Below are 18,559 nucleotides of genomic sequence, written 5' to 3'. Positions count from 1 at the left end.
TTTTATTGAGAAAGAAAATATATCCCTTTTCTCCCTTATTTTAAATTTTGTTAGTATAAATAATGTTTAAAAAAGTGTATCTTGCTGAATTAATTGATCTCTCCTACAAAGCTCATGTGATCAAAATCTTTAAATCTCATACAATTCCATGTCTTCAAAAGACTTTAGAAAGTTGGAGAAAATTAAAGCCATCGGCTAATGGGGTGAACATCCCACCTACTGTTAGACTGCACAATAGATTATGTAGATCAAATCCTTCCATAATCTAGCAAAACTGAAGCACCCCTCTGGCTATGCATCTCCCCTGGGAAGAGTGCACCCTGATCTTTGATGCAAAGAGCCCACAAGGGAGAATCTGGATGACTATGCACTGAGTGATTTGGGACATTTCTTATTACTTAGTTATGATATTTGAATTCCCAGTGGCATTTTTATTTTTGAATATTTACTTTCAAGAGTAACCTATGGCAATAGTAAAACATGACAGATGAGTTATTTTGCATTTTTCTGGCATCAGTGTACATCTCAAGTAGTCATTTTTGTTATTTTAGTTATAAGCTCAGATTTAAAATCAACAAATACCTATGAGGACCCCATAATTTGTAAAAAATTATGCTGAGTGCTTTCACCTCATTGCCGTTCAATAATGTGGTGGGGAAAGTATTAATAAGCCTGTTTCTTTTAAGAACAGTTAATAAAAAATCATATTCTTTTACATATGAGTTTGTAAACTAAAGTCCTACTAACAGTAGTAGGCATATGAAACAGCACAGGGATCTCATCTGTGATCAAGAAACAATCCTCAGCCCAGCTGGCATGACTCAGTGGTTGAGCATCGATTTACGAACCAGAAGATCATGGTTCAATTCCCGGGCAGGGCACATGCCCAGGTTTTCCGGCTCAATCCCAGGTGTGGGGCATGCAGGAGGCAGCCTATCAATGATTATCTCTCATCATTGATGTTTCTATCTCTCTCTCCTTCTCCCTTCCTCTCTGAAATCAATCAATCAATATATATACATATATTTAAGACACAATCTCCAAAGTATATTTAGTACAGACTCAGAATCCTTGAAAATTCATTCAGAGTTCCAAAATGTAAATCCACATAACAGATCTCTTCTATAGATATGAAACCTGAATACCCAAATCAATTTCAGAAATACTCATAAATATGTCTGAATGATTACTAGGAACCAAAACCAGTGCACAGGATTTAAACACTAGCTTGAGACTGCAGGGGCCAATATTGCTCAAGAATACAAAATACTACCTGGAAATTTTATTTCCCAGTACAATATGCAGTCTTGGGTATCTAGAAGTTAAAGCACTCTTCGATTTCACACTTCTTTTATACTGCCAAATATTTGCCAACGTATCTTGTACACTCAGACATATTTTTAAAGGTTGTAAATTCTACTAATTAACATGAGACAAGCCAATTGGAAGAGCAGCCTCCACAGCAGAGGGGCAGGAGAAACTGGCTGACAAGCATACCACACTGAGTAAGGATCCTCTGACCTGTCCATTTCCTTCCCCCACTGCTCTGTTGGGTATATCCACAAGTGAATTTGCTCAGTATTTCTGTTTTTGTAAGTAATTATGTGGGCATATGTTGAAAAGAAGAAAAAATATATACGAACATTTACTTTGGCCATTTTATTGTGATATGTAGCTAACCATGGGTCAGGTACTATTAGTTGCTATCTGATGTACCAAACATAAACAAACAGGGAGGCAGGCTCAAGATTCTCCCCAGTTCTGGAAAAGAGAGGAACACGACGGAAACCTGCAAAAAAAGAAAAAAAATCATATCTAATTAGAACAAGAAAATTAACCAGCAATGGCCCCGATAGTGCTACTTGAGAAGGAATGTATCTTTCCTAAGCATACCATAAAAACTCTGGCTGCACAGTTATATTCATCTTGCATATTAATTTTGGACAAAGTAAAGTAAGTTTCTATTCTGATTTTCTACTGAATTACACTGAGGACACAGCTCAGTGTCTCCCTTCAAAGCGCAACGTCTCCAAAATTAGCCACCACCCTTCTGCTTCAGACTCTGTCGTCTCCTATGGACGTCTCAGATGGTGTTAGAAAAGCAAGCATATTGAGACGAGGGTATTGGGAGTACAGTGTAAATCAGCCCGCAAGGGGATGCAATTACAGGCAGCCCTGGAAAGAGCCAAGAAAGGATCATCTTGAGTTCCCAGTCTCTTCTCCTGAGGTGGGAAGAATGAGCCACTGCTTCTGCCTTCTCTCTGATTCCCTTCCTTCATTTTCTTATGGTAGCTCTGACTATTCCATAGCTGAAACACAAGGCTATGATCCACGTACAGAAATGCTCATTCATGCCGTTTGTCTAATTAGTCTTTCTATTGATCCCACACCCCAATCCCATATTCCATAGGAGAACACATTCCTGTAATCTCACCCAGAGACAACATGTGTCAATATATAAAATCTCCTTTATAACTGGTTGCCATGGATACAGCTATTTGGTATATCAAAGTCTGTCTTTGGTAAAAAGTTATAATGGTTAGCATAATCATCTTACTTTTAAGCATATTACCTTTGCCCATGCATAAAAGTGGTAAAGTATATTGCCCGAGAAATTCATTTTCGGCTATTACATTTTGACTTTCCACAACAAAACGTATCAATGCCAATTCTGGCACCTGAATAATAAATGTGAATGTTTCATTCCATCTTGGACTAAAAGCTGAAACATAAAGGAATAGATAGAATTAAAAAAAAATCATAGACATTATTTATAGGGGAAATTTCGTTACATCTATTCTCCAAATTTTTTTCTCTTCAATATTTTAATAATAATAGCTTGTGTTTTAGATCATCTCAATTTTTAACTCACCCACTGAGAAAATAATAATGATAACAACAACATTTTGAGTATTTATTATTGCTGAGTAATATTCTAAGAGTTTTAAGTAGATACTACCTTTTGATCTTCACCACAACTGCATCAGGGTAACTGTTATTCACATTCTTAGATGAAAGTACTGACCCAAAAAGATGCTACATAATTTCCTAAGGGTTCAGATTCACAGCCATTAAATGACAGGTCAAGATCTCCAGGAAGTGGAGTCTGATTTCAGAGCAGAAATGTTTAATCATTATGCAATATGACTTCTGTATTTAGGCCTTCCTTTAACAAAGAATTGAGACATAAAGAAGTAACATCATTTTTCTATACCAGGTCTTATCATGGGCCAAGCACCGTGGACAGTTGTGGAACTGGAAGCTATATAGTTAAGTGCTTTAAAGCCAGCTCTTGATCTTTTGTTTGACTAAGTGCTCGTTTTTAAAGTACAAAGTTGATGAATAATTTATGTTTCTAGCAAAACAGATTATCCCAATCAACAATCTCTTGTCAAAAAAGAAACCCAATTGTGTCACAACATGATCCAACTCATCCAATATTGAAGTATAACTTAATGGAATCAAGAAATTCCTATCCAGATCAAATATAATAAATAAATAACTTAATAAATACTCAGGGGTTCAGAGAAAAATGTGTATCATTCTTCATGGACAAAAGCAATGCTATGCCTGCTGTGTCAATAGCTTTTATTCTTTGAGTTACATCTCCAGAAGCATTGAAGAATTTGTGACTAATTATACATTATCTGTGGATTCCCACAAAAATATTGAACTAATTGACTCATGCTGGAATATGACTGTATTACCTTTTCCTAAGAGGGGAAATAATCCCCTAAAGGGACTGATTTAAGAATCAGTTCTTTATAGATGTTGCAAATGTCTGCGCAAAATTCTTATACTGATTGACTCTACCTCCTCCAACCCTACTTTAATATAAACTCCCTCCCTCTGTCTTTCATACACACAGTCACATGACCATCCCTCACAGAACTTTTTTACTTTATGTTATACTAATCTGTCTTAAGTAACCTGTATTCTGCTCATCTTGAACTTCTTTACCTTTCCTCAGTATGTTTGAATTTTTCTCCATGTTTTTATCACTCATATTATTCCTTTTGCCTTAAGTGTTCTTGTCTTTGATCTCTGTGAAAAATTCTACTGGTTCTCCGAAAACTATCACCAATTTTGCTTTTTCCACTACAATTGTTTGTAATTTTAATAAAGCACTGATAATTCTTTACTATAATAGTTTTACTTGTATCTCAATCCCCATACTGAACTGTGAACTATCCATAATACAGTTAGTTTGGGACTGACAAAATAACACACTTAATAAAACCAAGATTTTAAATTTCTTGATAGTTAGCATTAGGCTTTTAACATAATGGGCAGATAGAGGGCATCAAAGGGGATTATCACCCAAGAAGAAAAAAAACTAATATAACTTCACCTGCTTTTCTGTCAGTGTCATTAAGCCTGAAGCATATTTCCCGACTCTGAAGTGAAATCCACTATACTTTGGGGATATCAACTCAAAGAAGATTCTAGACTCAAATATCAGTTCCAAGGTTTCTTCCAAGGTGATCTGACTAAGAGTCAATCCCAGGACTCTATATTTGTCTAACTTCCTGAAGGACTTCAACCTCAGGGAAGAAATGACAATGTCAGTACTGTACTACATAAAATATCATGAGAACCTGGAATACTGAAAATCTTACCAAAGTCATTTCTTCCATTCCTGCATTTCCCTTCTGGCAAAAATGACTGGATTATGAATCCAAATACTGTTTGAGTAGGTTTCTATGGCAGCCTTAGCCTGAGTCAGAAGCAACAGACTTTTAAAATAACTCAAGCAGTGAAGTACAAATGTGTAACATGCTCTATCAGAGTAATCACAAGTTCTTCATTTTACACGGAGGCTGGAAGCTAAGTAGATTTTCAGCCCTCAAAATGTCTCCCTTTACTTCAGTGATATTGGGGAAAACATAAAAAGGAGGTAAAAGGGGAAAAAATATAATTTTTTTTCAGATAAATTTTTGTATGCGTAATCTGAAAATATACCTAAATAACATTATTATCAAATTGCTTGTGTTGCATATAACACTTTCATCATCTTGAACATAATGCAAAACCTTTGCCTTATGAATGTTAGATACCAAAACTCTGTCAATATATAATTTTTTAAGCTTTTCAGCAAGAAGTCTAATAGAAGTTCAATGAAATATATTAGGAGCTCACCATTTCTTTTAATTACACGAGTCTGTTGTTTAACTTCATCATTTGGGACACCAAAGATTTCTATAATCACTAATACGTCAGCTTTGTTAGATGATGAATAAACACTGGGAGGCAACTGAATACCACTGATAACCTGTGCAAACATATTTGAATACAAGAATTTAACACAATACCAAACTGCATTACCATTTAATTTTAAAATAAAATATATATTGTAAAAAAAATTGATAGATTTTAAGTCAGTTTCCCTAAAAGCATTGTAAGTATAAAATAATATAAAATTTAAAATGTACTTTTATCCTCAAATACAAATAGGTGAATATCAGAAATGTGTCTAAATTATTCCGTTTTGGAGATATGTGATTATAATAGAATCCACACTGTCCAAGGTTTATGGTTCAATATGTGTTTTTATTTTTAAATTATTTGTTATGATTGTTAAAAAGCAATCTTAAAAAGCATTGTTATGATTATCTTCAATTGTAATTCAGGCTAAGATAATCTGGTAACATGAACTATTTTCAAATTCATATTATATATATATACAGCAAAAAAATAGAAGCAATATCAATATTCTGAAATGTAAGAAAAATCATCACTATTTCCTAGATAGTGTTTTATGGTAGTATAATTTATATGTTTAGATAATTTATCACAAATTTATATTATCTGTTGTTGTCTATATTATCATACATAACCTAAGTCTGACTAAATTCATTATTTCATATGCATATTAGGAACCAGGTATTAAAAAATGCTAATGAGGTAATTAATAGTTTTACTTAACCTTTTATTAGTCAAGCTAATTGTGGAAGCAAAAACTTGTTTTACTTAAAGGAATAAAGTTTGAACAAAAATCAATATTTAAAGTCTTTTAATAAATAAAATGTGCTAATGTAAAAATTTAGGTATGACTTCAAGTTTTGAAGATTATACTAAAGAGAAACAAATAAAAATTTGTTTGAAAAGAAAAATAAAGGAGGAGAAAGAAAAAGAAACCCCAAAAATGTATCAATCTATAATTTTTTCTTTTCTTCATCCATACATTATGGTATTACCTAGAAACCAGGGTGATTGTGCAAATATTTAACAACCAGTATGGAATGGGCATTGATCAGTCAGAATAATTAGACATTAATGTAATTAGAAAGAAAATTTATCATAAGCATCTAGTACACCCATATCAGAGCCTAACAGCTAAATATCAGCTCTGTAGATAATAGACCCTTACCAATATGGAGAAGCTCCTGTCAAAAAGAAAATTGTCTAACTAACTAAACAATAATAATTGAATATAAGAACTGAAAAAGAATTTAGAGATTATTGTTCAATAATTTATGCACTGTGATTCACAAAACCATTCAAGGGACAATTGCAGAGGATGGATGCCAAACAGAAACCCTGAGTAGACAGCCAGAGTAGCTCTGCTTTCATCACTTGGGCTTATGCATGAGATTTGGAACTTAAAATAATGGCTTCAAAGTTTTTATAAGCTTGAAAATAACTTACCTAATTCAAAGCTCTTAGTTTGCAGATGACAAAGACTAAACCAAAAATGTTGAATGACATTATCAAGGGCATCAGAAAGCAAATAAAACTAGGTCTTTTGATTCCCAAATCATTCCCTCCACAATTTGTACAAAGATATAATGTAATCATAAATCTCCTTAGAATAATCAAAGCAGGAGCGAAGACCCACATAGCTAGGGCAGCAGCTTTGTGGGAATATTATTAACCCTGTCTGTTTCACAACATGTCACTTATTCCCCTACAGGAGACCTCTTATAATGCAAACAGATGGCTTTTGTAAACATCTGTGCATACTAGCTATTGTCCATCTTTGCTTTCTCAATAAAAGAGCATGTATAGTCTCTTCATTAAGCATGAAAAACAAATCATCCGTTCAATTAACCTACGTGCACTGAGCATACACTTTGTGTCAGGTACTGTGGATAAGGATTGAAAATACAATCCTTTTTCTTAAAAGACCCTCAGTCAAGGGAGGGGGAGGGGGATGACAAATACTAGAAGTAAATTAACAACTATAATACAGTGTGGCAAGTGTCTAATATATTCATGCATAGGGTGTTATGAAAAAACAGAAGGAAATGACAAAATGAAAGCAAAACACAATTAAGTATAGGGAAAAGCTCCCAAAAAGAAATGATTCTCATGTCTTAAAAAAAAACAAAAAAAAAAAACGAATCAGCACACAATAAGCATGTGAAAGATAGAACAATAGTTCAGTCAAAGAAAACAGCGTATGCAATACATGGAGGTGTCATCATGGACAGAAAAGGAGGCTTCCCTATGGTCAAAAAATAAGGTGAAAGGCTAGAAGTAGTGAGGGATGGGGCTAGAGAAGTATGCCAAGGCCTAAGAAAGCAATCAGAAGACACAAACAAACACTAAGTAGGCAAGATAAGGTTAGCATTATAGCAAAATCTCTCTCTTCAACTTGTGGAAGATGGATCAAGAGAACTACAGTTATCCAAAAACTCCTTAGGAAGCCAAAAGAATAGATGTGAGAGGGGTAACAAATTACTAAAGAAGAACAGTAGCAAATAACAACAGATCAGCTAACTGGATAAGGAAGACATTTAAGGAGTAGGATCCATAGAATTTAGAGATGGTTGGACATAGGAAGTGAAGATGTGGAAGAGGAAAATGTCTCCCACTTTTTCAACTTAAATTAATGGAGTGAACAGGTTCAACTTAATTCACTGAGATTTAAATAAAAGTTTATTTGACTAGAAAGTAATGTGCAGGCTTTACTATTTTAAGTTTGACAGAACAGTGATAAAATAGGTATGGATGTTAAGTAGGCTATTAAAAAATATCCTTTTATATTTCCAAAATGAGGCCAGATTAAGGATTTGAGTATTGTTGGTGGTTGAAACCATGAATATATATAAAAGGACACAAGCAGAATGTTTAGTTTGAGGTGAGGATTAAGAAAAAACCTTAAGTGACATAATTATTTTAGTGGAGGTACAGAAAGAGGAACCCACAAATGAAAGTGAAAAAGAATTGTTTAGCAGGGAAGAAAGAAAAAAAGAAAAGAGAGAGACAGAAAAGCCACAGAATCCCAGCAAGCTTTGTGTGCCATAGGAAGGGATCTTAAAAGGTGGCTGATTCATCGATTCTCATGAGAACTAGAACAAATAGACTAGTTGCTTAAAACAACTAGAACAATACAACTATTTGCATTTTTCATTCATGCCAAAAAGCAACAGAAAGACTACTTTCAGATATGGAAGAATGCTGAAATAGCACCCACCTATATTATCTATCTAGATTAAGATAAATTTAAAAGGTATTATAGGAATTCAATGGCACTCAAAATAATGTATACTATTGAGATTATATAATAACCAAAAAAGGGAAAAATTATTGATCTTTCTTAGTTTTTTTTTTTAAAATATATTTTATTGATCTTTTTACAGAGAGGAAGGGAGAGAGAGAGATAGAGAGCTAGAAACATCGATGAGAGAGTAACATCGACCAGCTGCCTCTTGCACACCGGGGATGTGCCCGCAACCAATGTACATGCCCTTAACCGGAATCGAAGCCGGGACCTTTCAGTCCGCAGACCGACGCTCTATCCACTGAGCCAAACCGGTTTCTGCAATCTTTCTTAGTTTTTAATAAAATTACAAAAGACATACCAAAGTTATAATAACACTAGAGGCCTGGTTCATGAAATTCCTACACAGGTAGGGTCCCTAGGCATGGCTGGTGATCAGGGCTGATCTGTGGGGTGACCAACAGGGCAATCAGGGGGCCCCCACTGGCACCTGCCATCAGTACCCATTCACAGGCCCCACCCCCTGCCACTGCCATCAGTAGCCTCCCTCTGTGGGGTGACCAGTGGGGCAAAAGGGGGCCCTTACTGGCACCTGCCTTGGCTGGCCTGAGGTCTGCAGGCTGGGGCAGCACCTGCATTGAGCATCTGCCTCCTGGTGGTCAGTGCACATCATAGCACCTGGTCATTCTGTTGTTTGGTCGATTTGCATATTAGGCTTTTATTATATGGGATTGTAAAGTAAGCTAAATGTATAATGCTTTGTCAGATTCTAGAAAGAATGCCAACTAATTGACCTGGGGCTGTAGGCAATTTCTAGACGTGACTATTCTAGAGTCACAAAATTCCTAAGAACCAGGACAAAAGTCAGCTACATAGTTCCCTGGCACCATTTTCTGCTTTGGCCAGAATCATTTTTGTTCCATTTATCTTTGATGTGCTCTGTTCCCACATTAATCTCCGGTAAACAGCTCTTAAATGTCTTCATATTGTCAGGTGGGACAAATTGGCTAGGGCCTGTAGTGGAAGGAAGTGGTCCCCCAAATCCTGTGACTTTACATCAATAGAAGCGGGAGCTGAGATGGGAAGAACAGAAGGAGATATGTAGTCCGGAGGTTCTAGTTTTTCCAGTAACAGTGTCTGGAGAGCTTCTCCTCAAGCCAGCAGAGCCAGCAGAGAGCTATACTCAGTCTTGACATGAGACACAATAAAATTGACCGAAGTACCAAAATTCCAGAATAGAATCGAAGATGATTCATATGGGTCTATGAACAACTACTTAAAAACAGAGAGGGACCAAGGAGACCACACTCACCCCATTTACTTGCAAACAACAGGCACAGATACAACCTAAAATAGAATTGTTTATAATTAAGTTTAGAGAGAAAGCTTGGGATTTTTAAGGTTTGGTGACATTTTTTTTAAAAAAAGGAAACAATAGCATTTAAGTTATAGAAGAATAAGAACGTTTTTGAAAAAACTTTGTGGGGAACAATACATTTTAAACCACTGCGTATGCTCTCCAAAATTACACAAGATGTAATAAAACAAAAGATGAGAGGTGGGATAATAAGATAGGAGTTGGGAGGAGGGTGCTGGGTAGAAATATAAAGTAAGCAATATGAAGTAAATAAAAATTGGAGTGGGGGGACTAACAATGCAGGTGAAAAATCACATCTATGTTATAATAAGTAAAGAATAAAATCAAATAGGAAAATCAAATGCAAAGGGAACAGGAAAAATGATGAAGTTGACACAAGTTAGTGCACAGAAGATACTCAAGGAAAGTATATTAATACTTTTAGGAACCAGTAATATTCAGAAATATAAAGGGATGAGGATTCTGAACTACAAAAGTCTAATTCTGAGATTAATGAAAAGCAAATAGCTCCTAGCATTTTCTAGTAAAAGTCCTTAAACTTGAGGGGTAGGGGGTGAACACAGGATATCCAAAGGTAATAAGTGGGCTGAATTCAGACTTCTCTCACAATATTAAATGCCTAAAGAACATGGAATAATATGTATGAACTTCATAGAGAAGAAAGTTTTAACCTCAATATTTGTATTCACTTCATTAATGCAAAAAGTTAACATAAAGACATTTTTTGAATGTGGAAGGATGTTTAAATACCAGCCACCTGTAACAACTTAACACATCGCAGAAACTCAAAAAGCATTAAAGGACATCAATGGAACTCAAAATATTAATGTATATTATCTAACATATAATAACCAGGAAAGGAAAGGAAAAAGTTCACCTACTTTTATTGTAAGTGTAACTGGCTTGTTGTTTTCTGGTATATCCTTTGGATTAAACTTTGTTTCAATATCCCTTAGAAATTGTGGTTTCAAAATATATCCAGAACCACCATTATCCAAAAATTTCCCATTTTGAATGTCCATAGGCATACCAGGGGTCTGGAAATTTAAGGCCACTGTGAGATACAAAAAAAAAAAAAAAAAAAAGAAGAAGAAGAAAAGAAAAGAAAAAAAGATACCAAAAGAAAAAAAGTATTTTGACATGGACAGGAAATAGAATAGCTAAAATAAAAAATAAAAAAGTTAATAGATTTACTGAAACCTAATCACGGGTTATATATCTTCAAACATTTTAAGAGCAAGCCTTATTAGTCAAATAACTCACAATTCATAATCATTTCCTCCTGCCATGTCTATATCAACATCTGAAGGTGAGTTTCAAAGTTTAATCTGTAAATTATTTTATAGTTTTGAGTCAAAGAATCAAAATGACACACAATATAGATTATAGAACAACTATCTACATGTCAGATAACAGCCAGTGAATATGAGAATAAAGAAAATCAGTACATTGCCCAAGCTGGTTTGGCTCAGTGGATAGAGAGTCGGCCTGCGGACTGACGGGTCCAGGGTTTAATTCTGGTCAAGGGCACATTCCTAGGTGGCTGGCTCGATCCCCAGTAGGAGATGTGCAGGAGGCAGCTGATTTCTGGTTCTCATCATTGATGTTTCTATCTCTCTCTCCCTCTGACTTCCTCTCTGAAATCAATAAACAATAATTTTTAAAAAATCATACATTAAATGCCAGAAGGAAAAATACCAACTCTATCACAAACTTTCAGAGCAATAATGTTGTTAAAATATAGACACACACCCGTATAAGCTGGTAAATAGCCACTATATGCATATCAACTTCCACCTTTCCCAACACTCCACCCCCACCATCCTGACCCTTCTCTCTGATCTCTCCAACAGTATGGGCCTTGCCACAGTCCAGTACCAAAAGGCTTAATACTTGTCACTGTTAGTACCAGTGCTATACCAGCTGGCCAGTTTGAAACAGGGCGAGTCTGATAAGGAAAAATAACAAAGCTACGCAATCTCATTCACTTTTCAACTATGAATGCAAAAGTTAGTGCAATGTGTAAAAGGTAGAGGTTACTTAATTTGAAGAGGCTCTTAGTAAATCTTTCAAGCGAAAGCCTTGGTCTTCACTCTTCTCTTACATCAATTTTGGTTTTCTTTTTCCCTTCCTACACTTCCCTTGCTAACTCTTGATAAATTTATTCCATGTCCCCAACTTTCTCCTAGACTTACCCTCTCTAACATGTTTAGGAGTAACTTCAACTCTTGAAACCAATGATTCATCATTATTGCTTAACTGCAAAACACCCAGAGCCAAAATAAAACCTTCAAAAGAAGCTTTTTTCAAGAATATTTTATTCATTTATAAAATTCATTTTATCTTTGCAAAAAACTCAATATCCTGTATAACATACCCATTTGACAACCTATATTCCAAAATTCTTGAGGATTAAAATTAGAAGAGTCTGCTCTTGTTGCTTTGGGATATATTCTGGTAATGAACTTCGTGTTGTGAAGAATAAAATCATGGGCTAAAAAATAAATTATTAAAACATTGTGAATTTTTAAAATAAATTAAATAAACTACTTTATATATATATTATATATTTCCATAACAATTTCAATAATTCCTATATGTGTTATCTTCACAAAAATATTTGCAATTCATTTTAGTCAAAATAAATTTATGCCTTTGTATTTGACCATTATTAATTCACCATTATTAAGAAGGTAATAATTTATTACACAACTAGAGGTCTGGTGCACATAATTCGTGCAAGAGGGGAGGTGTCCTTCAGCCCAGCCTGCACCCTCTTCAATCTGGGACCCCTTGAGGGGTGTCCATCCACCCATTTAGGCCCGATCCTGGTGGACATCCCTCCCACAATCCAGAACTGCTGACTTCCAACTGCTCACCTGCCTCTGCCTGATTGCTCCTTCCCTACCAGCTTAATTGATGCCTAACTGCTCCCCAGCAGGCCTGATTGCCCTTAACTGCCTTCCCTTATCATCCTGGTCACCCCCACTGCCCTTCCCTGCCAGTCTGGTCACCTCTAACTATTCTACCCTGAAGGCCTGGTCACTCCCAACTGCCCTCCCATGCTGGCCTGGTCAATCCTAACTTCTCTCTCCTTATGGCCTGGTCACTCCTAACTGCCCTCCTTGCCAACTTGGTGACTCCTAACTGCCCTCCTCCTCCAGCCTGATTGCCCCCAACTGCCCTCCCCTGCTGGCCTGATCTCCCCAACTACCCTCCTCTGTTGGCCTGTTCACTCCTAACTGCCCTTCCTGCTGGCCTGATTGCCCACAATTGCTCTCCCCTGCAGGCCTGGTCCTCCCAACTGCCCACCCCTGCAGTCCTGGTACCCCCCAGCTGCCTTCCCCTGCTGACCTGGTTTCCCCCAACTGCCCTCTCTGCTGACCCAGTCACCCCTAACTGCCTTCCCCACTTGCCTGATCACCCACAACTGCTCTCTCCTGTAGGGCTGGTCCCCCCCACAACTGCCCTCCACTGGCGTTCTGGTACCCCACAACTGCCTTCCCCTGCAGGTCTAAGTCCACCCCAACTGCTCTCCCTTGCTTGCCTGGTCACCCCTAACTGCCCACAGCTGCCCTCCCCTGCAGGTTATCTTGTGGTGTCCATCTTGTGTCCACATGAGGGCAGTCATCTTTGACCACATGGGGACAGCTCTCTTGTGTCTTGGAGTGATGGTCAATTTGCATATTACTCTTTTATTAGATAGGATTTTATGCACACTAATCATTCACCTGAGAAAAAGTGATTAGATAGCATGTTTGGGGATTTTTTTTTTTTTTGGGGGGGGGGTTTACATCCAAATTAATTTCACTTTGACATAAGGATATATAAAGTTCCAAAATAAAAACACATTCATTTTTAAAAAGCAGTATCATTCCAGATTTTGCCTTACTTTGATTTTCACACTAGGACATAATCACACATAAGTCATATAAAGCTATATGATGCTATTATTAATTCAGTTGAATATTTAATAGATTCTCAGGGTTGAATGAGACTTTAAAGTTATCCAATCCAGCTTTCAGTCCCAACCAATACTACATCTTCCCCAAAAATTCATTCCATTTCTGTTTGTATCCTTCCACTCGAAAAAAAAATGCTACCTCCCAATGTTTCTGATTATTTCAATTGTTTTTCCTACTGAGATAAGGTCTATACCTATAGTGTACATTAACACATACACATACTTTGTTTGAATTTATATATTTTTTGTTTCTACTCATATATTCTTTGTGTTTCAATTTTTACTTCTTGACACTTTATTTTTTTATTTCAACCATTTTTTTTTTAATTTTGCAATTTTATTTGACATATAGTATTATATTACTTTCAGGCATATACCCCAATGATTGGACATTATATAATGTACTAAGTGATCATCCTGATAAATCTTATATCCACCTGACACCATATTTATTAGAATTTTATTGGCTATATTTTCTATACTGTATTTTACATCTTCATGACTATCCTGTAATAATCAATTTGTACTTCTTAATCCCTTCACCTTCATATATTCTACTTAAATTACTTGAGATGCAAAACTAGTTTACACCCTCTACCGTTGGACACTCCTTCAAAAAATTTTAACACAATTTTATGTTTCTCTGAGATACCTATTCTTTCTATTATAATATGGTGACCAGTTATGGGATAAATGATTAATGCCTATAGCCCACTGTGTTTGCTAGCCAGCTAGAACAGGTCTATTGCCATATCATCTTGAATATTATTCTTTAGGAAGCATTATCAAGCAAAAAAAAAATAGCAACTAAAGTTAACACTAATTACAGTTAACTTCATCAGCTCTCATTTTTAGAAGTTATACACTCTTTGAGACAAAGTGTATTTTGAAGCTACTTATACATAAATGCATGTGCATTCCAGTATCATGATTCCAGCTAGATGTTATTCTGGGCCTAAATTTTTCTCATCTACAAAGCAATAAGCATGAATAATCACCATAGACTCTTAACATAATATGCTTTTGTTACTTTTGAGATTGACCTTTAGAAATAAAAATATGTTGTTATTATTAATGCAATTCATCTTCATTTTAGATAAATGAGAAAATCAAATTTTAAAAATAAGAAATAAAACCACATATAATCTTTTCACTAAAACAATAACCACTGATAACATCTTGGAATAAATATTTCCATTCTTTTGTCATATGTTCATATTAATTTTTAATTGAATCATATTTTTATTCCCTTTTATGAACTTATTTTTATTTACTAAAATAACATGAAAATCATTCCACTTCAATAATATTCACTTACCATGTATGGACATTTCTGTTTCTTATTTTTCCTTTTTATAAACCTAACTAGAGGCCTGGTGCACAAAATTTGTGCACTGGAGGGGAGGGGGCTCCCTCAGCCCAGCCTATGCCCTCTTGCAGTCTGGAACCTTTTGGCGAATGTCTGCCTACTGGCTTAGGCCTGCTCCCCACATAGTTGGGGACCCCTCACTCCTTACTGCCTGCCTGTTTGCTCCTCCTTACTGCTCAGCTCACTGCTCCTTAGCACTACTACAGAGGCAGGAGAAGCTCTGCCACTGCTGCAGCACTCGCTAGCCATGAGCTCAGTTTCCGGCTGAGCGGCACTCCCAGAGTGCACTGACCACCAGTGGGCAGCTCCCATGCTGGAGTGTCTGCCCCCTGATGGTCAGTGCACCTGGTCGTCCTGCCTTAGCAGTCACTTAGCCTTTTATTATATAGATGTTTATTATGTTTTTAATAATGATGAACATCCCTGCAATACACCTTTGCCTATATCACTAATTTTTTACTATTGACTTTGGGTTCAAGAAAAACGGTCTATACTCTATCCAAAGAAATGGTGATCCTACACTTATTAAATCTACTCAGAATTACCCAGTCTCTTTTCAGGGTTTGAGCAAGTGTTTAATATAATGAGAGTGAGAGAATTATTACTACTTTTGTTGTACCTAAAGGTCCTGTCCCCATGAACAACAATAGAGAACGTTCAATTGTTTGGAAGGACAGGGAACAATAAAGTAGATCATTCAAATTCAAACACTGCTGACAAGACTTTACAGTGAAAAATATATTTGTATCACAACCCAACACATACACAATTATAGTTTGTAAATAAAATACTTATTCTCACTACAGACATATATTATATTACATTACTTTAACTTTGGTCCATGCCTACTATCTGCAATTTAAAAACCAAAACATCCAAGATCTATAATATTCAGGGTCTTTCTAGTAGGAAGTTTAAGGAGTTGAGCTAAAATATACCTCCAAATTCATGGGTACCAATGGCCAGCCTAATGAGGTTAACCAACAAATATATCAAAATCCACATTTCCAAACAGCCAACAGCCTTCCTCAAGTCAGTTGCAGGTGCTGATACTTACACAAGGTGGTAGGCTGCAATTTCTCAGAAGCACTTTGAGTCATCTGACTGTTGAGTTAGCCACCCATCCCCTTTTAAGGTGAGGATATTCCCTGCCATATAAGTCTAAGAAGAGGGTAGGGTCTGCTTCCCATTGTGTTTTCCCAGGCTATGTTGCATCTGGGCTCTACCAAACAGAATAACCCACCTCAGATTTAGAATGAGAACACAGGTAAAAGAAGATGCAAAGACAAGTGTCCCTCTACAGGTGTGCTGTGGCAATGCCCACTCAGCTCAGCCGCCTGGGTGCCATTTCCTCCCTCTCCTTCATTTCAGACATACGACAGCCTCCAGGTCTACTTAATTCTACCTCTTAGATCCTACTGAGTCCAAAGAGTTCACCCTGGCTCCACTCTTACAGAGGCCTTCATCCTCTCTTCCCTGTGGACAGCCTCACCCTTATGGGGCTATCAGAGGCATCTTTCAGAAACACACCAGAAATCATGTAATTCCTGAGATTTCAACCTTCTCCTGCTCCCTTTTGATTTCAGGACAAAGTTCATGTTACTTGTTATTTTGGTTCTGCCTTTCTGTGCAGAATTGTCACTCTCTGCCCTCCCATGTAAACCACTCACCACAGCCCCAGCCACCAACGTGTCCACACTAAACAGGCTCAATCAAAATGTAATGATTTAAAGAAGTTGACTATTGGTTGAGTTTTGTGAAATAAACTTAATGTACTTGAGGCATATAACCTTTTGAAAATATGCTAAATATGTTGAAATTTTATGAGGATGTAATTTTTAGAAATTCCATTGATCTATCTTGGGACCTTTGCAGTGAATATAACAACATTTAAACATTTCATCTCTTTGAACCATAGGAATTTACCTTTTAACTTGGCAAGTTTCCGAGCTCTTCTCTCCTCAATAGAATTACTTTCATAGAATTGTTGATTGTTTCTTGAATAGCTAAAGTTTCTGAACTTCTCAGCTTTAGTATAAATGACAAGATCAGAGAGGGCCACAGCCACTTTTATCTTCAAGGTGTAAAAATAAAACAGTAATTTCACATTTTTTGCACTATTTGAATTTTTTTCCAAAAGAGAAAATATTCAATCAACAATTTGGGTCTTTTCATAAGATTATCTCCTCAAAAATTATTTGAATTGGGTCAATGTCATTATATTTTATGATGGTACTTAATGTTAAGATGAAGTAGCTCAAACCTAAAAATCCAATTAATATAACTGTTATTTTCTTTCTCCCAAAGACTTCAGTTTGCTGTCATGAATTTGCAAATTTAGGAATTTTAGTCCTGAGTAAGTCATATTTCCAGGATGATATAACATCTTGGAGTAACTCCTATTGTAAAGTGTACATTGGCTCTTTTACAGCCCTGAATCTATATGCTCTATACTTCTGTTAGCCTCTTCCCAAGTTTTGTTTGGGGAAAACATTTTGTGCTCATACTAAATCTTTGTGCTTAAGTATCGATAATATGAACTGGGCCTGCCTAATCAAAGCTTTGCCTTCCATAACAACACTAATAGGTTCAGGGATGTGCAAATAACTGGGTCAGAGCCAAAATGCAAAAAGAATTTGCTTGGTCATCTGAGGACAGATGGGCCTTCCACTGAAAGCAGATACAGTCTTGTACCAAAATAGGGAAAGTGAGTCTAAAGTTGGAGGAAAAAAACAAAGTTGTGTGGACTTTGCTAGAAAAATGATACCAAATCATTCCTGACAATAGCATCCCTTCCCCTAAACTTTTCATTTATGTAGGGTAATTAATTAATTCCACAAAAATTAATAACTTTTAATTAAAGCAGACAAATTTGCAAGCTGATATGCCTTCTTGTGTCATGTTAATTTGTATACTTATAATACTACTAGAGGCCCAGTGCATAAAATTCATGCACGGGTAGGGTACCTAGGCCTGGCCAGTGATAAGGGCCCATCTGTGGGGTGACTATTGGGATAATCAGAGGCCCCTGCTGGCAGCCCCCTTGGCCAGCCAGGTGCTACCCCCTCACTGGCCGGCCCCTCCCCACCCCTCTACCGCCACCTGCTTGCCAGGGTGACCTGCAGGGCGATCAGGGAGCCCCCTGCTGGAACCAGCCTTGGCTGGCCTGGAGCCTGCAGGCTTGGGGCAGCTCCTGCACTAAGCATATGCCCCGAGTTGATCAGAGCACATCATAGTGACAGGTCATTTCACTAGTCATTCCAAGGTTCAGCTGATTTGCATATTAGGCTTTTATTATATAGGATATTTTACAAAGAATGATTTTCTTATCTCTGACAGTCTGATCTTCTTGAAGGCAGAGACATTATATTGTTTGTATCTTTTGTACACTGCACAATGCCT

General features: G+C 36.6%; 1 protein-coding gene across 1 annotated transcript in view; it reads right to left on the bottom strand.

Moving 5' to 3' along the window:
- Window positions 1-1,652: 1,652 nt before the first annotated feature.
- Window positions 1,653-18,559, bottom strand: part of PLCZ1 (phospholipase C zeta 1) — a gene marked incomplete at its 5' end in the record, with an annotated part of 41,435 nt that continues 24,528 nt past the window's right edge. Inside the window, 6 exons of the mRNA XM_084878280.1 lie at window positions 1,653-1,789; window positions 2,573-2,722; window positions 5,140-5,272; window positions 10,706-10,878; window positions 12,202-12,318; window positions 17,084-17,231. Coding sequence (XP_084734406.1) covers window positions 1,704-1,789; window positions 2,573-2,722; window positions 5,140-5,272; window positions 10,706-10,878; window positions 12,202-12,318; window positions 17,084-17,231 — 807 coding nt within the window. The remainder of the gene's footprint in view (window positions 1,790-2,572; window positions 2,723-5,139; window positions 5,273-10,705; window positions 10,879-12,201; window positions 12,319-17,083; window positions 17,232-18,559) is intronic.

Source organism: Pipistrellus hanaki (genome assembly GCF_964339955.1).
Source record: "Pipistrellus hanaki genome assembly, chromosome: 3".
Taxonomy (NCBI): domain Eukaryota; kingdom Metazoa; phylum Chordata; class Mammalia; order Chiroptera; family Vespertilionidae; genus Pipistrellus; species Pipistrellus hanaki.
This window is presented reverse-complemented; position numbering and strand designations above follow the sequence as displayed.